This window comes from Lactuca serriola, chromosome 5 (genome assembly GCF_051521515.1).
Source record: "Lactuca serriola cultivar US96UC23 chromosome 5, Lser_US96UC23_V15, whole genome shotgun sequence".
Taxonomy (NCBI): domain Eukaryota; kingdom Viridiplantae; phylum Streptophyta; class Magnoliopsida; order Asterales; family Asteraceae; genus Lactuca; species Lactuca serriola.
In genome coordinates, this window is record NC_136412.1 from 174,719,083 (window position 1) to 174,740,255 (window position 21,173).

The following is a 21,173-nucleotide window of genomic DNA, read 5'->3' on the forward strand; positions in this document are numbered from 1 at the left end:
TTAAGTAAGAAACCGAGTCGTTAAGTCTTGACTCCACAAAACTTCACCCTATTTTGTTGACATAACTTACCCTTTTTGGGTAAAATGAGTGTCTTATACCGTATTCATTAAACCAACAAAAATGAAGAAGTGAACAAAATTGTCTCATCCGAGCTCATAGTGGTACTAAATGTGAAATCTGGTACCCAAATCAAGTTTCAAGCACTTAATCACATAAATCTCAAGAAATATTTAAAGCGGACGAAGAAACTAAAGCAAAAGGAAAAAGGCAAAAGACAAAGTCAAGTTTCAATCGAGCAAGGCGGCACCCAAAGTCATATATAGTGAACGAGAAGAAGAATCTGTGTGATGCTATATATGATACTTTTCAAATAATGAAAAATAGGCATTGGCCCTTTTGGGTGGGCTGATTGTTTTAGCAAAAGCTTATTTTCCTTGTCAGAATCTCTAGAATCTCTAAGGATAGGTAGAGTTAGGAAATAATGGCGAAGTTAAAAAGAAATAAAATTCTAAAATATGCTATTTTTTGTGAAAAAAGGTAACTTAAGGTATAATATTTATTTAATTTTATGCTTGGTTTATCAGTCTATATCGTTAAACATTTTTCTGACTTTGGTTCTAGGATTATATTAGAGGTATTGAGATTGGTGTTCAATTATATTATTTCATTCGAGCTTCCTCGATGCGAAGTATGATCATGAAAAAAAATTAGAGTGAAGTGTTTTTAAGTTATTGCAGTTTCATGTTTTTTAGTCACAAGTTTTCATATTTCTATTTTAGATTTTCGTTTTAAGTTTTTTTTTTTTTTTTTTTTTTTTTTGTGTTATCTCCGTCTTTTCAATCTGTTTTTAATGCTGATTCCTTTTATTACTTAAGGGAAAGTATTGTTGTAATGAACATTTGTATATTTAAAACGTGTTACCTTTTTTTTGAAAAGACTAATTTCATCGATATCGGAGTTAATGAACAACTTTGAAGATGTAAAGTAGGTATTAACACTCGGACGATCTATAACACAAATAATAATAATCAGTTTAATAATCAAAGATGTAAAAATTGTTTAATTAATAAAACAAATATACCTCTCCAACACTAATCTTTGCAAACTGAAGTATAACAACGACACATTGATTTGGTGGATTGTTATCTATGTAATCTTGCATATTGTAGGCATAATCACCCTACAGATTTACACGGAGTTGCAAAGCACTGACTATTGAACAATTGTTTTTTAAAAGTCATATTTTAATATAAAATATAATACAAATATAAAGAAATGAACAACAAACTTTGCATCTTGGATGTGAATGGTTAGTCTGTGTTTAGACTTTTCAGGATCATCCCTCATCATCTCAGTAATAGCAACTACCAATCCAATAACATCTGTAAAAAAAACATTTGAAGAGCCCTTTGAAATTTAAAGATATAATATATAATATATAGCAGATAAACATAGCTAAAACCAATTAAATATTTAGTTTATAATTAAAATAATAAATATTAACTAACCAACAAATATGTCTTCAGGATGTAGCAACGACAAAACAGTTTGATAGTCAACAAATGAAAATCCAAATGTAGATCTAGAAAATTCTGCACATTCTTTGAGAACAGTATTTTGGACAAAGGTTAGTTTTTGATCTTGAGGAGTTATTTTGAAACAACCGGACTTTTGTGATGCAAAACTTGGACTCGTGATGTAAAAAGTCGACCCATCCTTTAATATATTTTTGAATCGATATAGAAACTTTTTCCAAACAGTAGCTTGGATCTTGCTCCCCTATAAAAAAGTAATATATGATCAACTATATAAGTAATTGTACTTAAATGTGTATTTGTGAGAAATAATTAATATGTAGAGTGTAACATACTTGTTCATCAAGTAATATTAATTCAACAGAAAATTTCATCTTTGTTGTAGAATGACATATGTTTCCACAAGTTGATGACACGAACTTTTAGAGTCAAATCGTCCCTCAACACATCTACATCAGCAATGAAAGTGACATTGGGAGTAGCCATTTAACTGAAAAAACACAAAATTATATAAATTTAGTGAAAAATATATGTAAATTCAAAGCCCTGAATAAGTTAACAAAAATATTCCAATATGTTGGTATTATTATGATTCAAATTCAGATTGCATTTGAACCATTTAACTGAAAAAACACAAGATTATATAAATCTGATGAAAAATATATATAAATTTAAATTCCTTACTAACAGAACACACATATTCCTATATGTTTTTATTATAAGAAGGACATCTGTATTGATTTCTTCATTTTGTTTGTACGTAGGAAAAAAATTGAATAGCTTGTGTATAAGATAACATATATAGAAAATAACAGAAGGAGAGGAATATAGATGTAATCAAAATTACAATAAGAATACGAATGAATGATAAACAAAAAAAATTCAGCATAGTTGTTTCGGGATGCTTTACCTTCTCTGCAGTGTTTTAGAGTTCAGATACGAAGTAAATGAGAAAATGCAAATGGTTGAAAAGAATTTAGGGTTCTGTATTTATAGGTGGAATAAAACAACCGAAGTCAATATTGTGATTGAATATTGTAATTTGTTTAAATGATTTTTAATTACTATAATCATGCAGATATTTTTGGAAACAGATAAACTTTATAAAAAACCATTCCTGATTTTATGCGATATGATGATGATAATGTATGATTTTTATGATTTTTAATGCAGATATAATATGGAAAAATAATTGTTATTAGTAGGAGAATATGTGGATTCGTCAAAGAAGGTATGAGAGGTAAAAGTTTTATAAGAAACATAGATTTTTGTTTTTAGGGAAACACAATTATTTTTAAAAAACCATTCCCGATTTACATTGCCGATTTTCTAGCAAGGTGCTTATATTTTAGTTTGAATTTTTCGTTTAATATGGAAACAGATTTTTCGTTTAATATGGAGACAGATTTTTTTTGAAACAAATATTAACTTTTGATTTTCTGATTTTGACTTTCTGATTTTTTGTCTAATTTATAGGGATGATTTGGGCGGAAACAAATTTCTGAGAAAAATGTAGAAAATGACACGTGGACTTTGGTTGTTTAGAAGAATGCCATGTGCACCTTAGGAGACTTTTATTAGAGGAGAGATTCTTTTCTTTATGCTATATGGTCGATACCCACAAGAAAAACAAACCAAGTGACTCATGTTTCATCTTTGACCCATCATGTAACCTATATTTACATTTAAGTCCTGTAACATTTATTTCTTTCTAAAAAGACTTAAACTAATAATAAGCAAATATTCGTTTGTCTATTATTGTTAAATCCGAAAATCTCACAAAATGCCTAAAACTTCTTTTTCCTTTTTATCACCTAATTTGCAAATATATCTCATTCGAATAAACAATTTAATTCATGTTTAATTAAATTCTGTTCAATAAATTTTGGGGTATTAAATTCCATTTTTTTCCTAACATCTCTATCAAAACTTTTATATACTTGATCGAGTAAATGTTTGGTATTTCTAATAAAAAAAGTTGGGATGTTACAAATACCTACACCTTAACAAGATGTTTTCATTGGAATCATCTAAACAAGAATGATTTCGTTACTAAACGATCCATACTTGGGTTTGAACTTTCAATATCTATCCTTAAAGAGATTTTTTCTCAAAATTTTCCATTCTCACATTTCCTTTGTCTATCTCATAATCATTATGATATTTGAATCAAAAGCCTTGAAGTTTTCCAAACTTCACTTATCATATTAACATTTGCTTTTCAAAAGTCAACACGTGATCCAGTCATACTTTTTTTGTTCCATAGTCACCTTATGCCAAAGTATATTTTTTATCATGACTGATTTCCAATGATTGGATTGTGCCATTTCTCACAATTTTGGAGTTTTCAACCCATTACCGAAAGTAGTATTCTACTTTGTAGTTTGACTTGGACTGTGTTTGATATTCTTCTGACCGAGTCAGGTTAGACATTTTTGGATAACTCTGTCAGCTAAAGTTGTTTGGTAAATCATTTTTATGTGACTAACTCGAAATGTCGAATCTGACTCAGTAAGAAGATGAAAATTGGTTGACTGAGAATGGGAGAGGCGTCTTCCAATTGTGCCCTTTCCCTACAGCTCCTCTTTCAGCGCCGCCATAGACACACTTCTTCTCCCACAACCAACAACGACCGTCCATGATGATCGACACCTTCTGCCTCTTCTCATCAGGTAAAGCTTTCATGTTTTGTGAATGGTGAGTTTGCTCTTTTTGAGTTTCAATTGATTTGTTCTACATTTTGATAAATTGATTTGTTCTACCTTTTTATTCTGAAAATGATATAATATATAGTAATTTATCGAGTTTTTATTTTTTATTTTCTTGAAGTAATATAATGTGTAGTTTATAAAGATTTTCAATTTTTCTAACATTGCTTATTGTTTTTTGCTTAGGTGATTCAGTTTCAAGTGCGATTGGTGTTAACTTTAGTCCTCATATCATCAATGTTAACATGGGAGAGATAAATTGACTATTTTACCCTTATGGGTTTTGTGAAAAATTATGTTCTTGAATAATTCTTGATTATTGGCGTTCAAAAAATTTTCTTTACTTTTGGGTTTAAATTAGGATGTAACAATGAAGGTTATATCATTTTCTCAACATGAAGCTGTGCAATATGCATTTTATCAGCAAATGGTATCATTTCCAGTGTTACCCTTCGACAACCTAACTCCTATGGTGGTACTTTGACCTATGATGTAATAATTGGATATTATTTTTATAAAACATAGAATGAAAAATCATATAAAGAAAAAGTATTATGAACTTATAAGTTTGTGATGATTTAAATAGGTTTGTATGACAATTTTTATTTGGATTTTAAAATGATTTGTGTGTAATTTATATTTTGTATGACAATTTGTATGTTTTTATAATTATTCAGGAACTTTAACCATCACTGACAACATCACGGTAAAATGGACATTTTTCACCGGTCGGCAAATTCAGTCAGATGTATAATCAAACAACATCGTTTCCTACTTAGTAACAATTTATTATCCATACACACATTTCCCAGTCAGCACTTTCTTAGTGGACAATTATCAAACCGGACCTCAGTTTCCAATCCTTGTAATCAGTACACATTGTTTTCATGAGTCTTTCTTTCTTTTTCATCTTTTTGTCTCACTTGATTTTTACCATCAGTTCTTTCACAAAAAACAATCCACCTCACTTTAAATGTCACTTACCTTCCTTAAATGATTTCATCACTTAGCTATTTCATCATCATTTTTTGATAATTTCCATCATTTTCCACATGGATCTTTAAACCATAATAATTTTCATAAACCATGATCGTTTTATTTGGTCGCCAATATTTATCATCATCATGTCATTACACATTGTAACCTTGAAGTCGTTAAGTTATTTATCACTCTTCCTCAAACGACAAACATATCATTTCCCATAATCCATAGGGTTCTATGTCCTTGTTCATATCCAATGAATTTTTAAATTCTACCTTTTCATTTAATTACTTTATATCATAATGTTATTTCATACATATACTCTAGGTACATTTTCTTGTTCCACACCTCTTATAATTCCTATTATTATATCCCTTAAGACTTGTTGACACTTTCACACGTAACTTTATTCATGGCGTATAAAGGATTTCATAGTATAAGAATATTAATTCTTATCCATAAAAACTTAATCCATGCCATACTAAGTGTCATCACACTTTACTTCTTGCCATTTCATGTCTTAAGCTTAACTTTGCACCACAAATGAGTAGGGATTCATCTCTTTATTCTTCATTACTATTGTATATGCATTCCAATCATTATTCATGATTCTCGCAACAGTCTTTCCTTTTATATTCACATCACTTGATGAGTGAAAAATCCTTTAGTCATAACTAAATTACATATAATATCCATAGTTAAAATTTCCATCTTCTAGATAAATTTGGGTAAGACAAAATCATAAGTCGAAGTATTTGTCAATAAAGTTAACAGTAATCAACACTTAGTACCCTATGAATCAAGGTTTTGCTCTAACAAAGAACCAAATATACATTAGCTTGAAAGGTCCATATAAACAACTGTTAAAGACTTTTGAATTCTAACATTTGCATCTTTGATCTATTTATGAAGTTTGTGCTTCAAAATGTCATATAATTACCTTAACCAACTTTTGAACTTTTAGTGGTTTCAAATTACCATGCCTTGAGAATTGTGTCCAATGCATTCTTATTTGTATATTTTTTTGTAGTAGGCATTTCAAGTCATATCGAACTTCACATTATAGTTTGATCCCTTTTAGCTATAATTATGAAGTTTTCCATACTCATTATGCTTCCTTTACTATTTCCATTTGTAATTACACATTGAAACTTGTTAGTAAGGCTTACATAATCTCTTTTCCATCAAAGTATTGTACCTTACCAAGTTAGTATAAATATACTTTCACAAATTTAGAATTTTCCCTTGATAATTGTCATTGCCTTTGAGCATCATCATTCTTTATTTGCATTTACTTTTATTTCTTCATAACACTTCTAAAATACTTCGTAGTATTTCATACTAAATAATTTTTCTTTACATTTATCTCCTCTTTATCATATTACCATATCGCTAGGAATGTGTTTATTTGATAACACTTCATCTTATAATCAATTTTCATAAGTAGAAGTGTACTTTCGCATGTTTAAGATTTATCCTCGGAAATTCTTTCATTATTTATTAATCATCATTGTAAACATAGTATTTATCTTGGGTTCTTTCTTACACTTGTAGAATACTATTGAGTATTTTAGGGAATGTACTTTTCATTTCTATTAATTAAGGCAATGTACATTCTTTCATTTATTTTTTCATGTTATTCTCTTTAATTCCTTTCCTAGTAATTGTGTAGGAATTTTAATGTAACATCCCGACTCCCTGGTTTGAGATTTATTCCTTTAAGAACGTTTTTCCTTTGGAACATGGCATGGTGGAAGCCTCACCATGGCGTGTTGAAGGACATTTGGGCCGCATATTTTTATGGACCAACACAGTGTGTTAGTGAGGGGAAACTCGGCGTGTTGGCGGGTGGATGTGAAACCCTAAATTTTAGGGTTTAGCATCCTATATAATCCCCTTAAGTCCCCTTAGGGATGATATTTTATCAACCTCCATACCCCCCATATCGGCCCTTGTGAACCCTAATCATCCTTCCATCTCATTTGTGAGCTAGTGTGGTTTTTGGAGCAAAAGAAGAAGAAGTTGGAAGAAGGAAGCAAGGATTTAGCAAACAAAGCTCTCATCTTCAGTTTGGCACTCTTCTGGGCCTTTGTAAGTGTCCAAGATTCTATTTTTATTCCTCTATGTAGCTAGATCTTGATTTTTGTCCATTTTCTTCTTATTCTTGGATATTGAAATGGGGGGATCTCATAATGTTTGCGACTTTATGAATCTCTAGGCCAATGTGACCTTGTAGTGGCTTGGATTTGGTCTTTAGTCAAGTTTTGATTCCATACATTGAGTTTAGGTCATATTTCCCCTTTTTGACCCATTTTGGGTTCAATACATGCATTGGACATGCATGGAGATAAAGCACCAACTTTTGGGTTGATTTTGATGCTATAATCTCTTCTAGAATGGTTGGGTTTCATATCTAAAGGATTTTGTGCTTATTGGTTAAGCCCTTGGATCTTCAAGATTTGTGGATGGGTTTTTGAAAACTTGGAGTACCCCAAAGGATAAAGTTGGAAACTTTATCCTTTTTGATAGCATTTGAGTTTAGATTCGAGTCTTAGAGTCCCTGGAATCATAGGAACAACTAAATGTATTAAGCTCGGGCAAACACGGCGTGTTTACAAGCCAACACGGCGTGTTGGCTGGGATTTTCCCGACCATCTGATTGCTATAGAAACACGGAGTGTTTATTGGTGCAGTCGACGTGTTGGGTCAACATGGAATGTTGACCTTGACCGTTGACTTTGACATTGACCATGGTTGACTAAGTTTGACTTTTGAAGACATTTTGGGTATTCGGGATTTTGATGGAATTGGTTACATGGTGGTTGTAGGCATTTGAGTCGGGAGCTGAGATTCGGAGTCAGACCTTATTAGTTCTGCACTACTTGAGATGTGAGTCTTCATCACTATACTTTTCGGGTCGAAGGCACCAAGGCCGACCCATTGGTTTGGTAACTTGATATTGTATGCTGAGTATGGAGTAGATATGCATGGTAGTTTTGATATGCTAGTTTGGTAGATCTTTAGGACTACCTGTGATGCGGCCTATTATCTGAATATGATATTATCTATTATATGTCGACATACGGTGTGGGTTGGGTTGAGGTTGTACTATTTCGTGCTGTAGCCAACAAACCATGGAGCATACCAGATATAAGCTGAGGGTCGGGAAGGGCATGCCAGACTCATGCTGAGGCTCATGAGCATTCCAGATACGAGCTGAGGGCTGGGTAGGGCATGCTAGACTCGTACTGAGGGCCAGGGAGCAAGCCAGACATAAGATGTGGGCCCAGGGGCAAGCCATACTTATGTTGTGGGCTCAGGGGTAATCTAGCATGTTAGTTGTGGACCCATTGCATGTTGTTATTATATTTGTGTTGTTCGATATGTATTGGTATTTTGGGGGAACTCATTAAGCTTTGGGCTTACATTTTTGGATTATGTTTCAGGTACTTCAGAGGATTGTGGGAAGGCGAAGGCGTGATCGTACACCTCCTATGTTTTATTTCACGATTTTGGAATTTCTCTGATGTTGAACTTATTTTGAAAACAATTTGTAAACAATGATGATTTTTGAGTAAATTTTAAATGTTTAAAATTTTTGAGAACTTTATAAATGTTACAAGTTGGTATCAGAGTCTTGGTTTGAGCGAATTGGAGGAACACTCGTGTCAATCCAGTCTCAAACTAAGGAAAAAGATTTTTAAAATTATTTTCAAATGGTTTTCAAAATAATCAAGGAGGATGTGATATGTACGATCAGTCGGAGCCAGTTATTAGACCCCAAAATATCTTACTGTTATTTGATATTATGATATGTTAGAACATCATGCTAGTGATAGGCTCGGGATCTTCAGGATGTTTGCATGATAGAATTGGTTGATTATATGATGTATGATAGCCTAGGGTTATTCTATAATGGAATTGACATCATTATTGTAGTTGCTTAGTGTAGGCATCATGGTCGTACATAACTAAGATCTTATAGCCTGAGAATGTTTGGTTTGGCCTTATTTCTTTTTCTTGTTTGATGAAGGGCTTAGGGTAGGAATAGATAGTCGAATATAGGGTCCAACATTATGTATGACTAGCATACATAAGTGTTGCAGGGTTGGTGGAAGTTTCATGGATGAGTGGTGTGGGGTTAGCAGGCTAGTTTTGATATATATATATATATATATATATATATATATATATATATATATATATATATATATATGTATGTATATATATATATATAGTTATCCTCTAGGGTGTGAGGATTGAGAGTTTGAGTATGCTAAAAGTATTGTTAGGGTTGTTGTGATGATCCTCTGGGACAACTACGGGTAGGTGTGGAATGTAGTATGGGCCCATATTACTGAAAGCACAGGACTCGTATGCGTAACAGAGAAGTCACAACCCCTAGGGATTGTTGGGAGTTGTTTCCCCTGTTATGTTATGCATATTATCTGATATCTCCCTTGTGTATTTTCAATATGGTGAATACAAGGCGAGTTGAGATTGGATCCGGATCGGGATCAGGAGCTGATAGGCAGATTGGGGCAGATGAGTTGGATGCCTGGATTAGGGATATTCTTTATGACGATGTTGCAACCATTGTCCGAGATCAGATACTGGAACTGTTTAGGTCTATTAAGACCGCGACGATGGAGTTCTTTGATGGCAGATACGTAGCCATTGTCGAGACTGCTGTTGTTGCAGCCTCCGCAGCCGTAGCAGCTGCTGGTGTTGGACCGGGTCAGGTTTTTCAGTATCGGGACTTTGACAGTACGAAGCCCCCGACTTTTAATGGGGTGCAGGATCCGATCATTGCCATGAGGTGGATATCTGATGTGGAGGGATGTTTCTTTACTTGTTTATGCCCTGATGACCAGAAGTTCAGGTGCACTCTGAACCTTCTGAAGTCCGGAGTGAAGGATTGATGGAGGCTCGCTACCAGTTCCTATTCTACTGAGCAGAGAGTTGTTGTGACTTGGGAGCAGTTTTTAGAGATGTTTCGCTCCCAATATGTTCCGCTAGTGGAGCGAGAGAGGTTGGCCCAGGAGTATCTGCATTTGAGGTAGGGTATTGTGACGGTGATGGAGATCACTAAGATGTTCACGGAGAGAGCTATGTTCTATCCTGAGTTTGCTGCATCTGAGCAGGCTCAGATGTCCCGTTACCTGAGCATGGTTAAGACGGATATTAGGCAGTTTGTTTCTACTCAGTGTTATGGTTCATTATTGGAGATGTAGGAGGCCGCCAGGCAGTGTGATATTGAGATTGATTTGTAAACGAGGGAGTCAAGACCGGCCCCGATGCAGTCACAGCCTGCGCCAAAGCGGTTTAAGACCGTTGATGTCAGATCTGGGGGCCGGAAGGGCCGCACTTGTAGGAAGTGCGACAAGGGTCATGAGGGTGCTTTTCAATCATCGTTTGGGTGCCACAATTGTGGCCGGCCGGGCCACATGGCAAGGGATTGCCGCCAACTAGGGGTGAGCATAATAACTGAAAAACCGAACCAAAACCAAATTAACCGATATAACCGAACCATAATAACCTAACCATTTTAAAAACCATTGGTTCGGTTTCAAATTTTTGTTAACCGATAACTAACGGTTCGGTTATGGTTTTATAGGTTAACCGAACCATTATTAACCAAACCGCTAACTTTATATTTTAATATAAAAAATTATAGATTATATATAAATTATAAAATAATATATTAAAACTTATTTAAAACCCATTAAAATTCCAAAATATAATTCATTAATCCTCACTTATCAGGAGACGAACGAACAATCAAACCATCAAAGGTTGATCATGCAGACACAGACAATCTTCCAATCATGCCAATAGTTAGATTATTCATTAATGTTGCAATTCCTAATCGGCTAATTCTACAATTTGTAAACATTATTCACAATTAGTTTAATCTTCACACTCATAATCCAAAATTGATGCTTCTCACACCGTTAATCCTAAGACTTAATCACATTGAATGTATATGAGTGATTGGACCTTTTTTTTTTATCAAGATAATACATAATATAAATGTTTGGCTATTTTATTTTATAGTTTTTGATTTAATCGAATTGAATGTGTATGAATGTTTGGCTTTATTTGAAAGTTAATATTAATTATCAATATACGAAATTATTAATGTTAATTTTTTTGAAAGTTTTATATTTTTATTGAATGCTTTTTATTTTAAATGTGACTATGTGTTATCTCACTCTGAGTATCAAATGTACACATTTTTTTTATTACTATAAGCTAGGTTACAAACATTGGCATCGAGGACTTTTTTGTATTCCGTTTTCATTTTTTATGTCAATATACTTTCGTTATTTATATTATTTTGAACATTATGGTTAACCAATATTAACCATTAACCAAAACCATTAACCGACAAAAACCATTAACCATAACCAATATTAACCATACCAAATGGCTACCAAAATGCATTAACCAATCATAATGGTTATGGTTCGGTTTTGACCAATAACCGAACCAAACCGCCCCATACACACCCATACCGCCAACATGCGCCAACACTAAGTTCCAGGATTTATGATCATTGCGACCAGGTTGGCCATGTGAATGCCAACTGTCTATCGCTCGCTGCTAGGACGGCGTAGGCTCCAGCCCCGGCTACTTTGGGGATTAATGATGGAAGTCAGGGCAGGGCGGAGCCCTAGAGGGCTTGTGGTCACGCTTTCCAGCTTACTGCCGAGGAGGCCAGAGAAGTACCATATGTTGTGACTGCTATGCTTCTATCCCTTATCTTATTGATTATGTTTGTATTATGCTTATGTATTTGTACCTTTGGTAGGTACATTCCTAGTGAACTCCGTGCCTGCTTTAGTGTTGTTTGACTCGGGTGCGAGTCAGTCCTTTGTTTCTCGGTCATTTAGTAGGGAGTTTGCTATGCCCTTAGGGGAGTTGTAATGCTAATTGCAAGTTTCTATCACCAACAAACACGGGTTTTCTATTTCTTTGGTGTATCACCGTTGTGTTATGGAGATCTTTGGAGTATCCTTTCTGATCGATTTGATCCCTATCCCCATGGGGGATGTCTGCATGATTGTGGGTATGGAATGGCTGAGCCTTTTCGGTGCTATGATCGTTTACGATGGCCAATGCGTGGTAGTTCGAACCCAAAGTGGGGGAGAACTGGTTATTTATGGAGAGGGCACCAGGATGGGTTTAGGGTTTTGTTCTACAGCCAGGACTCGACAATATATTTAGCACGGGTGTTCAGGGTATTTGGCTTAAGTGGTGGATACGCGGGTTGGGAATCAGGTATCGGTTGCTGATGTTCCGGTCGTCAGGGAGTTCGCTGATGTATTTCCGGAGGAGTTACCCGATTTCCCTCCAGAGAGGCAGGTTGAGTTCAGGATTGACCTCGTGCCAGGTGCGGCCCCGATTTCCACGGCCTAGTACCGTTTAGCACCACCTGAGATGCAGGAGTTGTCATCTCAGTTACAGGAACTGCTAGGCAAGCAGTTCATCAGACGAAGTAGTTCTCCTTAGGAGCGCCAATTTTAATCGTCAAGAAGAAGGATGATTCACACCGGATGTGTATAGATTACCGGGAGCTATACAAGTTAACGGTGAAAAACCGTTACCCCCTCCGGCAGATTGATGATCTCTTTGATCAATTGTAAGGTGCGTCTTGGTTCTCAAAGATAGATCTGAGGCTCGGGTATCATCAGGTCAGGGTGAGGGAGGAGGACGTGGAGAAGATCGCGTTTTAGTCTCGTTATAGGCATTACGAGTTCGTGGTGATGCCATTTGGGCTCACCAATGCACCTGCAGTATTCATGGATTTGATGAATCGGGCATGCAGGTCGATGCTCGAATGCTCGGTGATCATGTTTATTCATGATATCTTGGTATATTCCAAGACCATAGAGCAGCATGAGGAGCATCTCCGCGAGCTCTTGGGGGTTTTGAGGCGAGAACGACTTTATGCTAAGTTCTCAAAGTGCGAGTTTTGGTTATGAGAGGTTCAGTTCCTTGGACACCTTGTTAATCGGGATGAGATTTTGGTCGATACGGCCAAGATCGAGGCGGTGATGCAGTGGGAGGTTCCGAAATCTCGTTCGGATATCAGGAGTTTCTTGGGATTGGCACGGTACTACCGAAGATTCATTCATGATTTCTCCAAGATTGCATTACCGCTCACTCGTTTGACGAGGAAGGGGGTGGATTTCCGGTGGGGCCCTGAGCAGCATATGACATTCGAGAACCTTCGACAAAGATTATGTGAGGCCCCAGTTTTGACCTTCCCAAAAGGAATTGAGGATTTCATGGTGTTCTGTGATGCTTCTATCATTGGTTTAGGGGCGGTCCTCATGCAGAGGGGACGGGTGATAGCTTATGCTTCACGAGAGCTGAAGCCGCATGAGACGAGATATCCCATGCATGATCTGGAGTTGGGGGCAGTATTCTTTGCCCTCAAGATTTGGAGAAATTATACGTATGGGGTCCACTGTACCATCTAAATGGATCACAAGTGTTTGAGACACACTATGGATCAGCCAAACCTGAACATGAGGCAGCGCAGGTGGCTAAACGTAGTCAAGGATTATGACTGTGAGATCCTTTACCATCCGGGTAAAGTGAATGTGGTGGCGGATGCCTTGAGACGCAAGTCGACCGGACCTTCTAATGGGGTGTCATGCATGAGGATGTCGCTAGATTCTCCACTCTTGGGATTGATTAGGGAGGCTCAGGCCGAGGGTGTTCGGGAAGAGAATTGGATGATTGAGAGGATCAGGGGTGAAATCACCAGATTTGTTCCGAACAGTCGTGGTTTGTTGACCCGTTGTGGTCGGGTTTGGGTTCCTATGTCTGGTGGGGTCAGGAAAATTATACTGGAGGAGGCTCATAAGTATCGTTTTTCTATTCATCCGGGGGCCACCAATATGTATCAGGATATGAGATTGAGCTATTGGTGGCCGTGTATGAAGAGGGAGATCGCCTGGTACGTGGAGAGGTGCTTGACTTGCAGGATGGTCAAGGCCGGACATTAGAGGCCGCATGGCAAGCTGCAGCCTCAGGAGGTTCCCATGTGGAAATGGGAACATATTTCGATGGACTTCATCACCAAGCTGCCAAAGACGACAAAGGGTTTTGATGCTATTTGGGTCATCGTGGATCGATTGAAAAAGAGTGCCCATTTTCAGGCGACTCGGGGGAGTTCTTCGGCCAAGAAGTTAGTCAATGCATATATTCGTGAGATCGTTGCTCGCCATGGAGTTCTGGCCTCCATTGTTTCCGACCGTGATTTTCGGTTCACCTCTCGATTTTGGTAGAAGTTCCATGAGGAAATGGGTACGCAGTTGCATTTCAGCACAACTTATCATCCGCAGACCAATGGCTAGAGTGAGCGGACAATACAGACTCTTGAGGATATGTTGCGAGCATGTGTCATTGATTTTGGTAGGAGTTCAGACTCCTACCTGCCTCTAACAAAGTTCTCCTACAACAACAACTTCCACTCCAGCATTGGTGCTCCGCCTTTTGAGCTCTTGTATGGGCGGAGATGTCGTACCCCAGTCTGTTGGGGCGAGGTTGGTTACAGGGTTATGGGACGAACCGAGATGGTCCTTCAGACTATAGAGATGATCTAGCAGATCAGGTAGAGATTGCAGACTGCTCATTGTTGGCAGAAGAGCTATGTCGACCGATGTTGATTTGAGTTGGAGCTTTAGGTCGGCGACATGGTGTTGCTGAAGGTCTCACCTTGAAAATGTGTGATTCACTTCATGAAAATGGGGAAGTTGGGTCAAAGGTATTGCTGAAGGTCTCACATTGGAAATGTGTGATCCGCGTTATTGCTAGGGTTGACAAAGTTGCTTATGGATTGGATCTTCCTGAAGAGCTTAGTCAGATTCATAGCACCTTCCACGTTTCGTAGCTGCGAAAATACATATTGTTGAAAAATAAATTTAAAATCAAAAATAAATAAAGAAGCGTGTGTGTGTTTGTGTGTGTGTGTATATATATATATATATATATATATATATATATATATATATATATATATATATATATATATATATATATATATATATATATATATATATATAACGAAAATAAATAAAGTAGATAAAAACGAAATATAAAGTAAAAAGCCATGTGATTTACTTTTTTGCAAATTACAGGGATTAAATTTGAGCTTTAAACCAAATTTTAATACTGATAATTCTGCAAGAAAATTATAACCACAGCAATAATAAATGTAATATTAAGTTTTTTTTTTTTAATTATGCGTCAAAAACTTAGTAATTTTATGATATTACAAACATAGTAAAAGTTTTTTACTAACGGTTTTTTACTGTTTACTCTAAAAATTACATGTCTTAGAGATAAATAGATAACCATATATAAACCGTAAAGGGCTTTTCAAGATAGATATAAAACCTTAGACATCAGAGTTACTAGTTATGTGCAACTTTAAAAACTCCAACTCCATTTCCAAACTAGATCTCTTTCTCTTTTCATTATCCAACTCCAGTCTTAACTTCTCTATCATTTGCATTAATGAATCTTCACTACTATCATGTTCACCACCACTACATATAGTTTCTTCAGCTCCGACCATCGAAAGCATATACACCACCTTCTCTTTTTGATCGTCCAAACTCCTCTTTAATGACATCAAACTCCCCACGACAACTTCTCTATCAACACCACTACTCCCACCAACAATATCAACCTCCTCCTCACCGCCACCACCATCATTGGTCACAACATTAGGTAAACTTTCTTTATTTCCATCTAACTCCCCTCTCGTTTCAGAAATCACACTTTCTCCTCCAAATGTAATTTGTTTAGCAAATACATCTTTTTGAGGATTCGCGTTCATATGCTGACCTACATAAAAAAAACAAAGGATGCATGCCTATATAAACAAAATCAAAGCTAAAAGGTTGCAACTGACGTACATCTTTGAAATATATATGTTACACATTACTAAAAAATAGCGAGTGTGTTTTACATACCTTCATCCAAGCTCTTCGATCTGTAACTTGTATCCCCAACTGGAAACACAGGATCCAGCTCACAAGCCTCCACATTGAAGTTCCACCCACTAATCCTTCGGATTTTCTTCACATTATTCCCAAGCAAAAAGTCTTCTACCTCTTCATCGTTATCGTCTTCCATTTGTTCTTTGCTCATTGATCCAACTCTTTCAAACTTACTTTCTTTAAACCTACGTTCCACAGAAGGCAATCCCTGCAGCAAATTCTTCACCAGAAAATCACACCCTTTACTGTTTTTGAAGAAATAATGCTTCAACAGTTTCTCTGCTGTAGGGCGTTTTAAAGGATCTTGATTCAGACATAATCCCACCATGTCCTTGAAATATTTTGATAACTTCGTGTTCTTGAGCACTTTTTCTTCTTCTTTCTGGTAATGTGAAAATCGTATACCTTTTGTTATCTTCATTGCTAAAGATTCTGAGAATGGAAGGTGCGATAGTGGAGGTCTTCCGTGTGCTAATTCCAGTGCAGTGATCCCAAATGACCATATATCAGCTTTGTAGCTATACCCATTGTGTGAATGAATAACTTCAGGTGCCATCCAGTAAGGCGTTCCTGTGATTTCTTTAAGCATAAGACAACGAGAACTTGATTCGTAAACAAACGCTGAAACACCGAAATCTGCTAACTTGATCGATCCATTTGAATCCATTAAAATATTCCCAGCTTTGATGTCTCTATGAAGATGGCCTTGATCGTGAAGATAACGTAGACCCATTAGAGTTTCTTTAAGGATTATCGAAATACAATTCTCTGAAATGCCGTTAGGGAAAGAAGAGGTTATGATGGATTGCAGAGAGCCTGCGGACATGAAAGGCATCACCACCCACAGACGACTGGCGACTGTGAAAGAGCAGTGGGCTTTGAGAACGTTTGGATGAGATAGAAGGGACATTGTTTTGGCTTCCCGGCGGATATTTTCGAAATCATCCGTGGTTGATCGGTCGAGGTCAATGGATTTGATAGCAACCACGGTGGAGGTGGTGGTGCATAGGGCTTTATAGACTATGGCGCTACATCCTCTCCCTATCTCTTGGAGGATCTGGTAGCTATTAGGGTCGAGTGGGTAGTGGAATCTTTTGGTTTCTCGATCTTGTTCATCGTTGTGCGCCATTTTTGATGCGTAACTATGAATTTGTGGGTTTAAAGATGGGACTTAATTTAGATACGAAAAAAGGAGGGGTTGAAGCAGTTTTCTTGTGAATGGTACATCGGTTGATAGAGAGTAAAGTGATGCATGTGATTTTTCAACTGTTTTTGAAAGCTTGAATACAGCCGGATATGGCCCAGCTGTTGGCTTGGTTTTAAAGATTTGAGTAAATTAGAAAAACGGTCCATTTCGTTAATCTTTTTAAATTTAATAAAGTCTATTTTTAATTGTAACACTAGCCATGCCATTGATTTGATTTTGTTTCTTGTAAATGACTATTATTTAGAGTAAATTACATGATTTGTCCATCGTACACGTATCAAATTATACGTTTAATCCATATTTTCAAAAATTAACTCGAAACGTTCTTTATATCATTAAAAGTTATCCGTTTTGTCCTTGCCCGATATAAAATGACATACTACCATTTTTTATTTATTTTTCATTTATTTTTAATTTCTTTAAAATTCATCTATATTTTCTATTAGGGTGTAAATGAGCCAAACTACTTATGAACTACTCGAGATCGGCTTGTTAAAAGCTCGACTCGAAACCGATTTTAAACGAGTCCGAGCCGAGAACGAGCTTAATATTAAGCTCGTTTATTAAACGAGCTTAATATTAAGCTCGTTTATTAAACGAACTCGAACTCGATCCTATGTCACTAAGCTCGATTAGGCTGGCGAGCCTAACAAGCTTTTATATAATAATACCTCCATCCCAAATTAACTGCCCACGTTTGACTTTTGAAGTCTTTATTCTTCAACTTTGACCTTAAATATTTTTGTTTTCGATTGCTAATACTTGATGCAAAATATATGAATGAATTTTATTTTAAATGTATTTTCATTGTTATAAGTTTTATCAAGTAATATATAACACAAATAAAAATATTTAAGGTCAAAATTGAAGAAATAAGACTCCAAAAATCAAAAGTGGACAATTAATTTGGGACGGATGGAGTATAATTTATTATTAGTTTTATATATTAAAATAAAAATATATTTGGGGAATTAGAAATTTATAGTATTAATAAACGAACTTCTTAACGAGCTCGAGCCGAACTTAAGCTTATTTAGGCACGTCGAACAAAAAACGAGTTGAGCCCGAGCCCAAGCCGAGCTTGTATAATTATTTATGAGATCGAGCCAAGCTTAGTACAAGAAAGCTATAATCGAGCCGAGCTCGAGCTCGAGCCTCGTATAACTTAAACGAGCCCGAGCCGAGCCTAACCAGGCTCGGGCTTGGCTCAGCTCGTTTACACCGCTATTTTTTATTAATTATAATTCTAGAAAAATGAAATGGCTCTTAGATAGCAGGCACTTCTTTTGGAATGTGAGGATACCGCTCTAGCTCTTCCCTTTGTCTCTCTTCTTTCATCTGTATAGAACCCACCAGAAGTTCAAAAATTGTTCACTTCATCGGTGTCCAAAAGTAGGTGGAGCTCTAGGAGTTTGATGATGTTGTATGGTGGTGGTTTGTCTCGTCGGAGAACAAACGAGGAAGAGCTCTGGCGTCAGGGAGGCAGGTGGGCGGTGTCGGCTAGACTGCTTGGGTTGTTTTCAGGATTGGGTAAGAAAGAGGGAGACGACGACGACCAGTGGATCACCATCGTTTCATTCCACCTATGCACCACTATCCTTAACACCTCATTCTCCTTGATATGTGTATTTTTATATATATTTTTATGCACTTTATCTTAATATTTTGGCCTTATTTATTCTATTTTAGAACTAAAAAGTACTCATAATGCTTTGAATTATGTTTTGCAGCTATTCGTTGTCAATAAAGCACAAAAGAAAAGACCGAAGCGGAAACCGGACTTAGGAGCTAAAAGAAATTAAATATGCTGAAGAAGCGGATTACGCCCCGCGTAAAGTGGCAGTACGCACCGCGTAGTGACCAGAAGCGACGTACGCCCAACGTAATTAAAGAGTACGCGCCGTGTACTTGGTTGCCTCGGATATGTTCAATCGCGTGATTATCCTTAGTACGCACCGCGTAATCCTAAGTACGCCCAGCGTACTTAGGTCGGCCACAAAGATTATAAAAGTCGATTTTCAGCTAACCAGGAGGGGGGATTCGACTTCTAACCTAATTTAGTCGACAATTAACTTCTGTTAAGCCGTTTTGAGGGTCTAGAAGGCGGCCGGAAGGCCGTTAAGCTAACGGGAGCAGAGATCGGAAGGGTTGGAGAGCGGATACATGTCGGTAATCATATGGGTTGCTAACATGACCATGTTTAGCATTCCATTGTGGTACTTTTCTGTATTTAGTTTCTGATTTAGGTGTAAAAACCTTTTACTTTGTGTTTATGATTGAATGAAGCTTTGATTATTAGACTAATTGCTATATTAAATAGTTTATTTGTGTTTAATTTATCTTGCCAAGCTTGTTAAAAGATCCTCATGTGTTAATGATGATTATTTTCTGTTAATTGTTAAGTGAATTAAGTTGTATGAACATCTGCTTGATTTGCTTGTCTCTTATGATTTTTGATGACCATCGAGATTATAAGACTAGAAATAACGAATGTGAAACTAGAATTAATTTGAGAATAAGTAAGTTAATGTGTGAGCCTTGTTTGATGACCATCAACAAGAGGTTAATTAAATGCCGAAATTGTTTAACTATATTTACAAGTCTTGCTTGATACGAACTGAACACTAGGAAGCATGTTAGTTTAATCAACTGATCACTGTTTGAATTGACTTGTTTGCTAAAGGATTAGTTATAGTGAACGCGAATCTAATCATTTTAGGAATCGGTGAACATGAATAAATGAATTTGTGTATGCAATTGTCTATGTTTTAAAGGTATAATTTGTCTAAACCAAAGTACCTGAAGAGATTTGCTTTCCTATTAGTTTATCGAGAGTAGTTAATTAATTGTTAGTTTGATATTTCTTTATTATTTTCATGTGACCTGTAACCTATAATCAAATATATTAAATTAATCAACCGTTCCCTGTGATCGACACCCGACTTACCTAAATTATACTGTAATCTGACTAGGTACACTGCCTATAAGTGCATAGATAGTCTAAGTTTGTTAGGTTATAAATATTAAAATTAGTGGGTACTTTTGTGCACATCAAGTTTTTGGCGCCGTTGCCAGGGAACGGTTTGTCATTAATTTAGTTTATTTGATTATTCGTTATTTGTTTTTAGTTAGTTTTTATTTTTAGTTTGATTTTCGATGATATCATTTCACTTGTCGGGAAGGTTCTTGTTTTTATTTTGCAGGAATTTGGGATTATACACATTGCTTGACGTTACTTTTTGCATGGGTTTCGGGAATGAAAGCGATTAGGGAATTCTTGACCTGCTTAGCCTACTACTTTGTTGATTTGTCCAACTCAATCCATGAGGCATAGTATAGCAAGGCGTATGGTGGTGGTTAAGTGGAAGACCGAGCTCTTGCTGTTCTTGACTAGTTAGGTCACTTCTTGTTCCGCTTTTAGTTAAAGGTGCAAGGAAAACAAAGGAAATATTCTAACGGGTCCCGAAAGTGGGTGTTTTCGCAAACCAATTCTTGCATGCAAAGGTTTTTTATCAACCATTGTTGTTTGATCTTGACAAAGATAAGTGATTATGACATCTCCGTTTTTTTTTTTTATTTTTTATTATCACTCATCGTGAAGTCATCATTAGCTTAAGAAATTAAAAAGGAAAAAATAAATAAGTTTCAAGTCCCAAGATTAAATAATTAAAAAGAAAAGGAAGTTAAATTAAAGAAAAAGGAAATTTTCAATTAAACTTA

At 36.2% G+C, this 21,173-nt stretch overlaps 2 protein-coding genes across 2 annotated transcripts; both read right to left on the reverse strand.

Moving 5' to 3' along the window:
* Positions 1-987: 987 nt before the first annotated feature.
* On the reverse strand, positions 988-9,342 carry LOC145053312 (replication protein A 70 kDa DNA-binding subunit B-like). Its single transcript, XM_079001331.1, has 3 exons — positions 1,872-9,342; positions 1,510-1,780; positions 988-1,383 (listed from the first exon to the last, which is right to left on the reverse strand). Exons 1-3 carry the CDS (start codon positions 1,908-1,910, stop codon positions 1,232-1,234), a joined length of 462 nt encoding a protein of 153 aa, XP_078857457.1. The 5' UTR covers positions 1,911-9,342; the 3' UTR covers positions 988-1,231.
* Positions 9,343-11,641: 2,299 nt separating this feature from the next.
* On the reverse strand, positions 11,642-17,450 carry LOC145053313 (Protein kinase superfamily protein). Its single transcript, XM_079001332.1, has 3 exons — positions 16,220-17,450; positions 15,639-16,091; positions 11,642-15,132 (listed from the first exon to the last, which is right to left on the reverse strand). The coding sequence occupies exons 1-2, from the start codon at positions 17,373-17,375 to the stop codon at positions 15,640-15,642; spliced, it is 1,608 nt and encodes a 535-aa protein (XP_078857458.1). The 5' UTR covers positions 17,376-17,450; the 3' UTR covers positions 11,642-15,132; position 15,639.
* Positions 17,451-21,173: the final 3,723 nt, after the last annotated feature.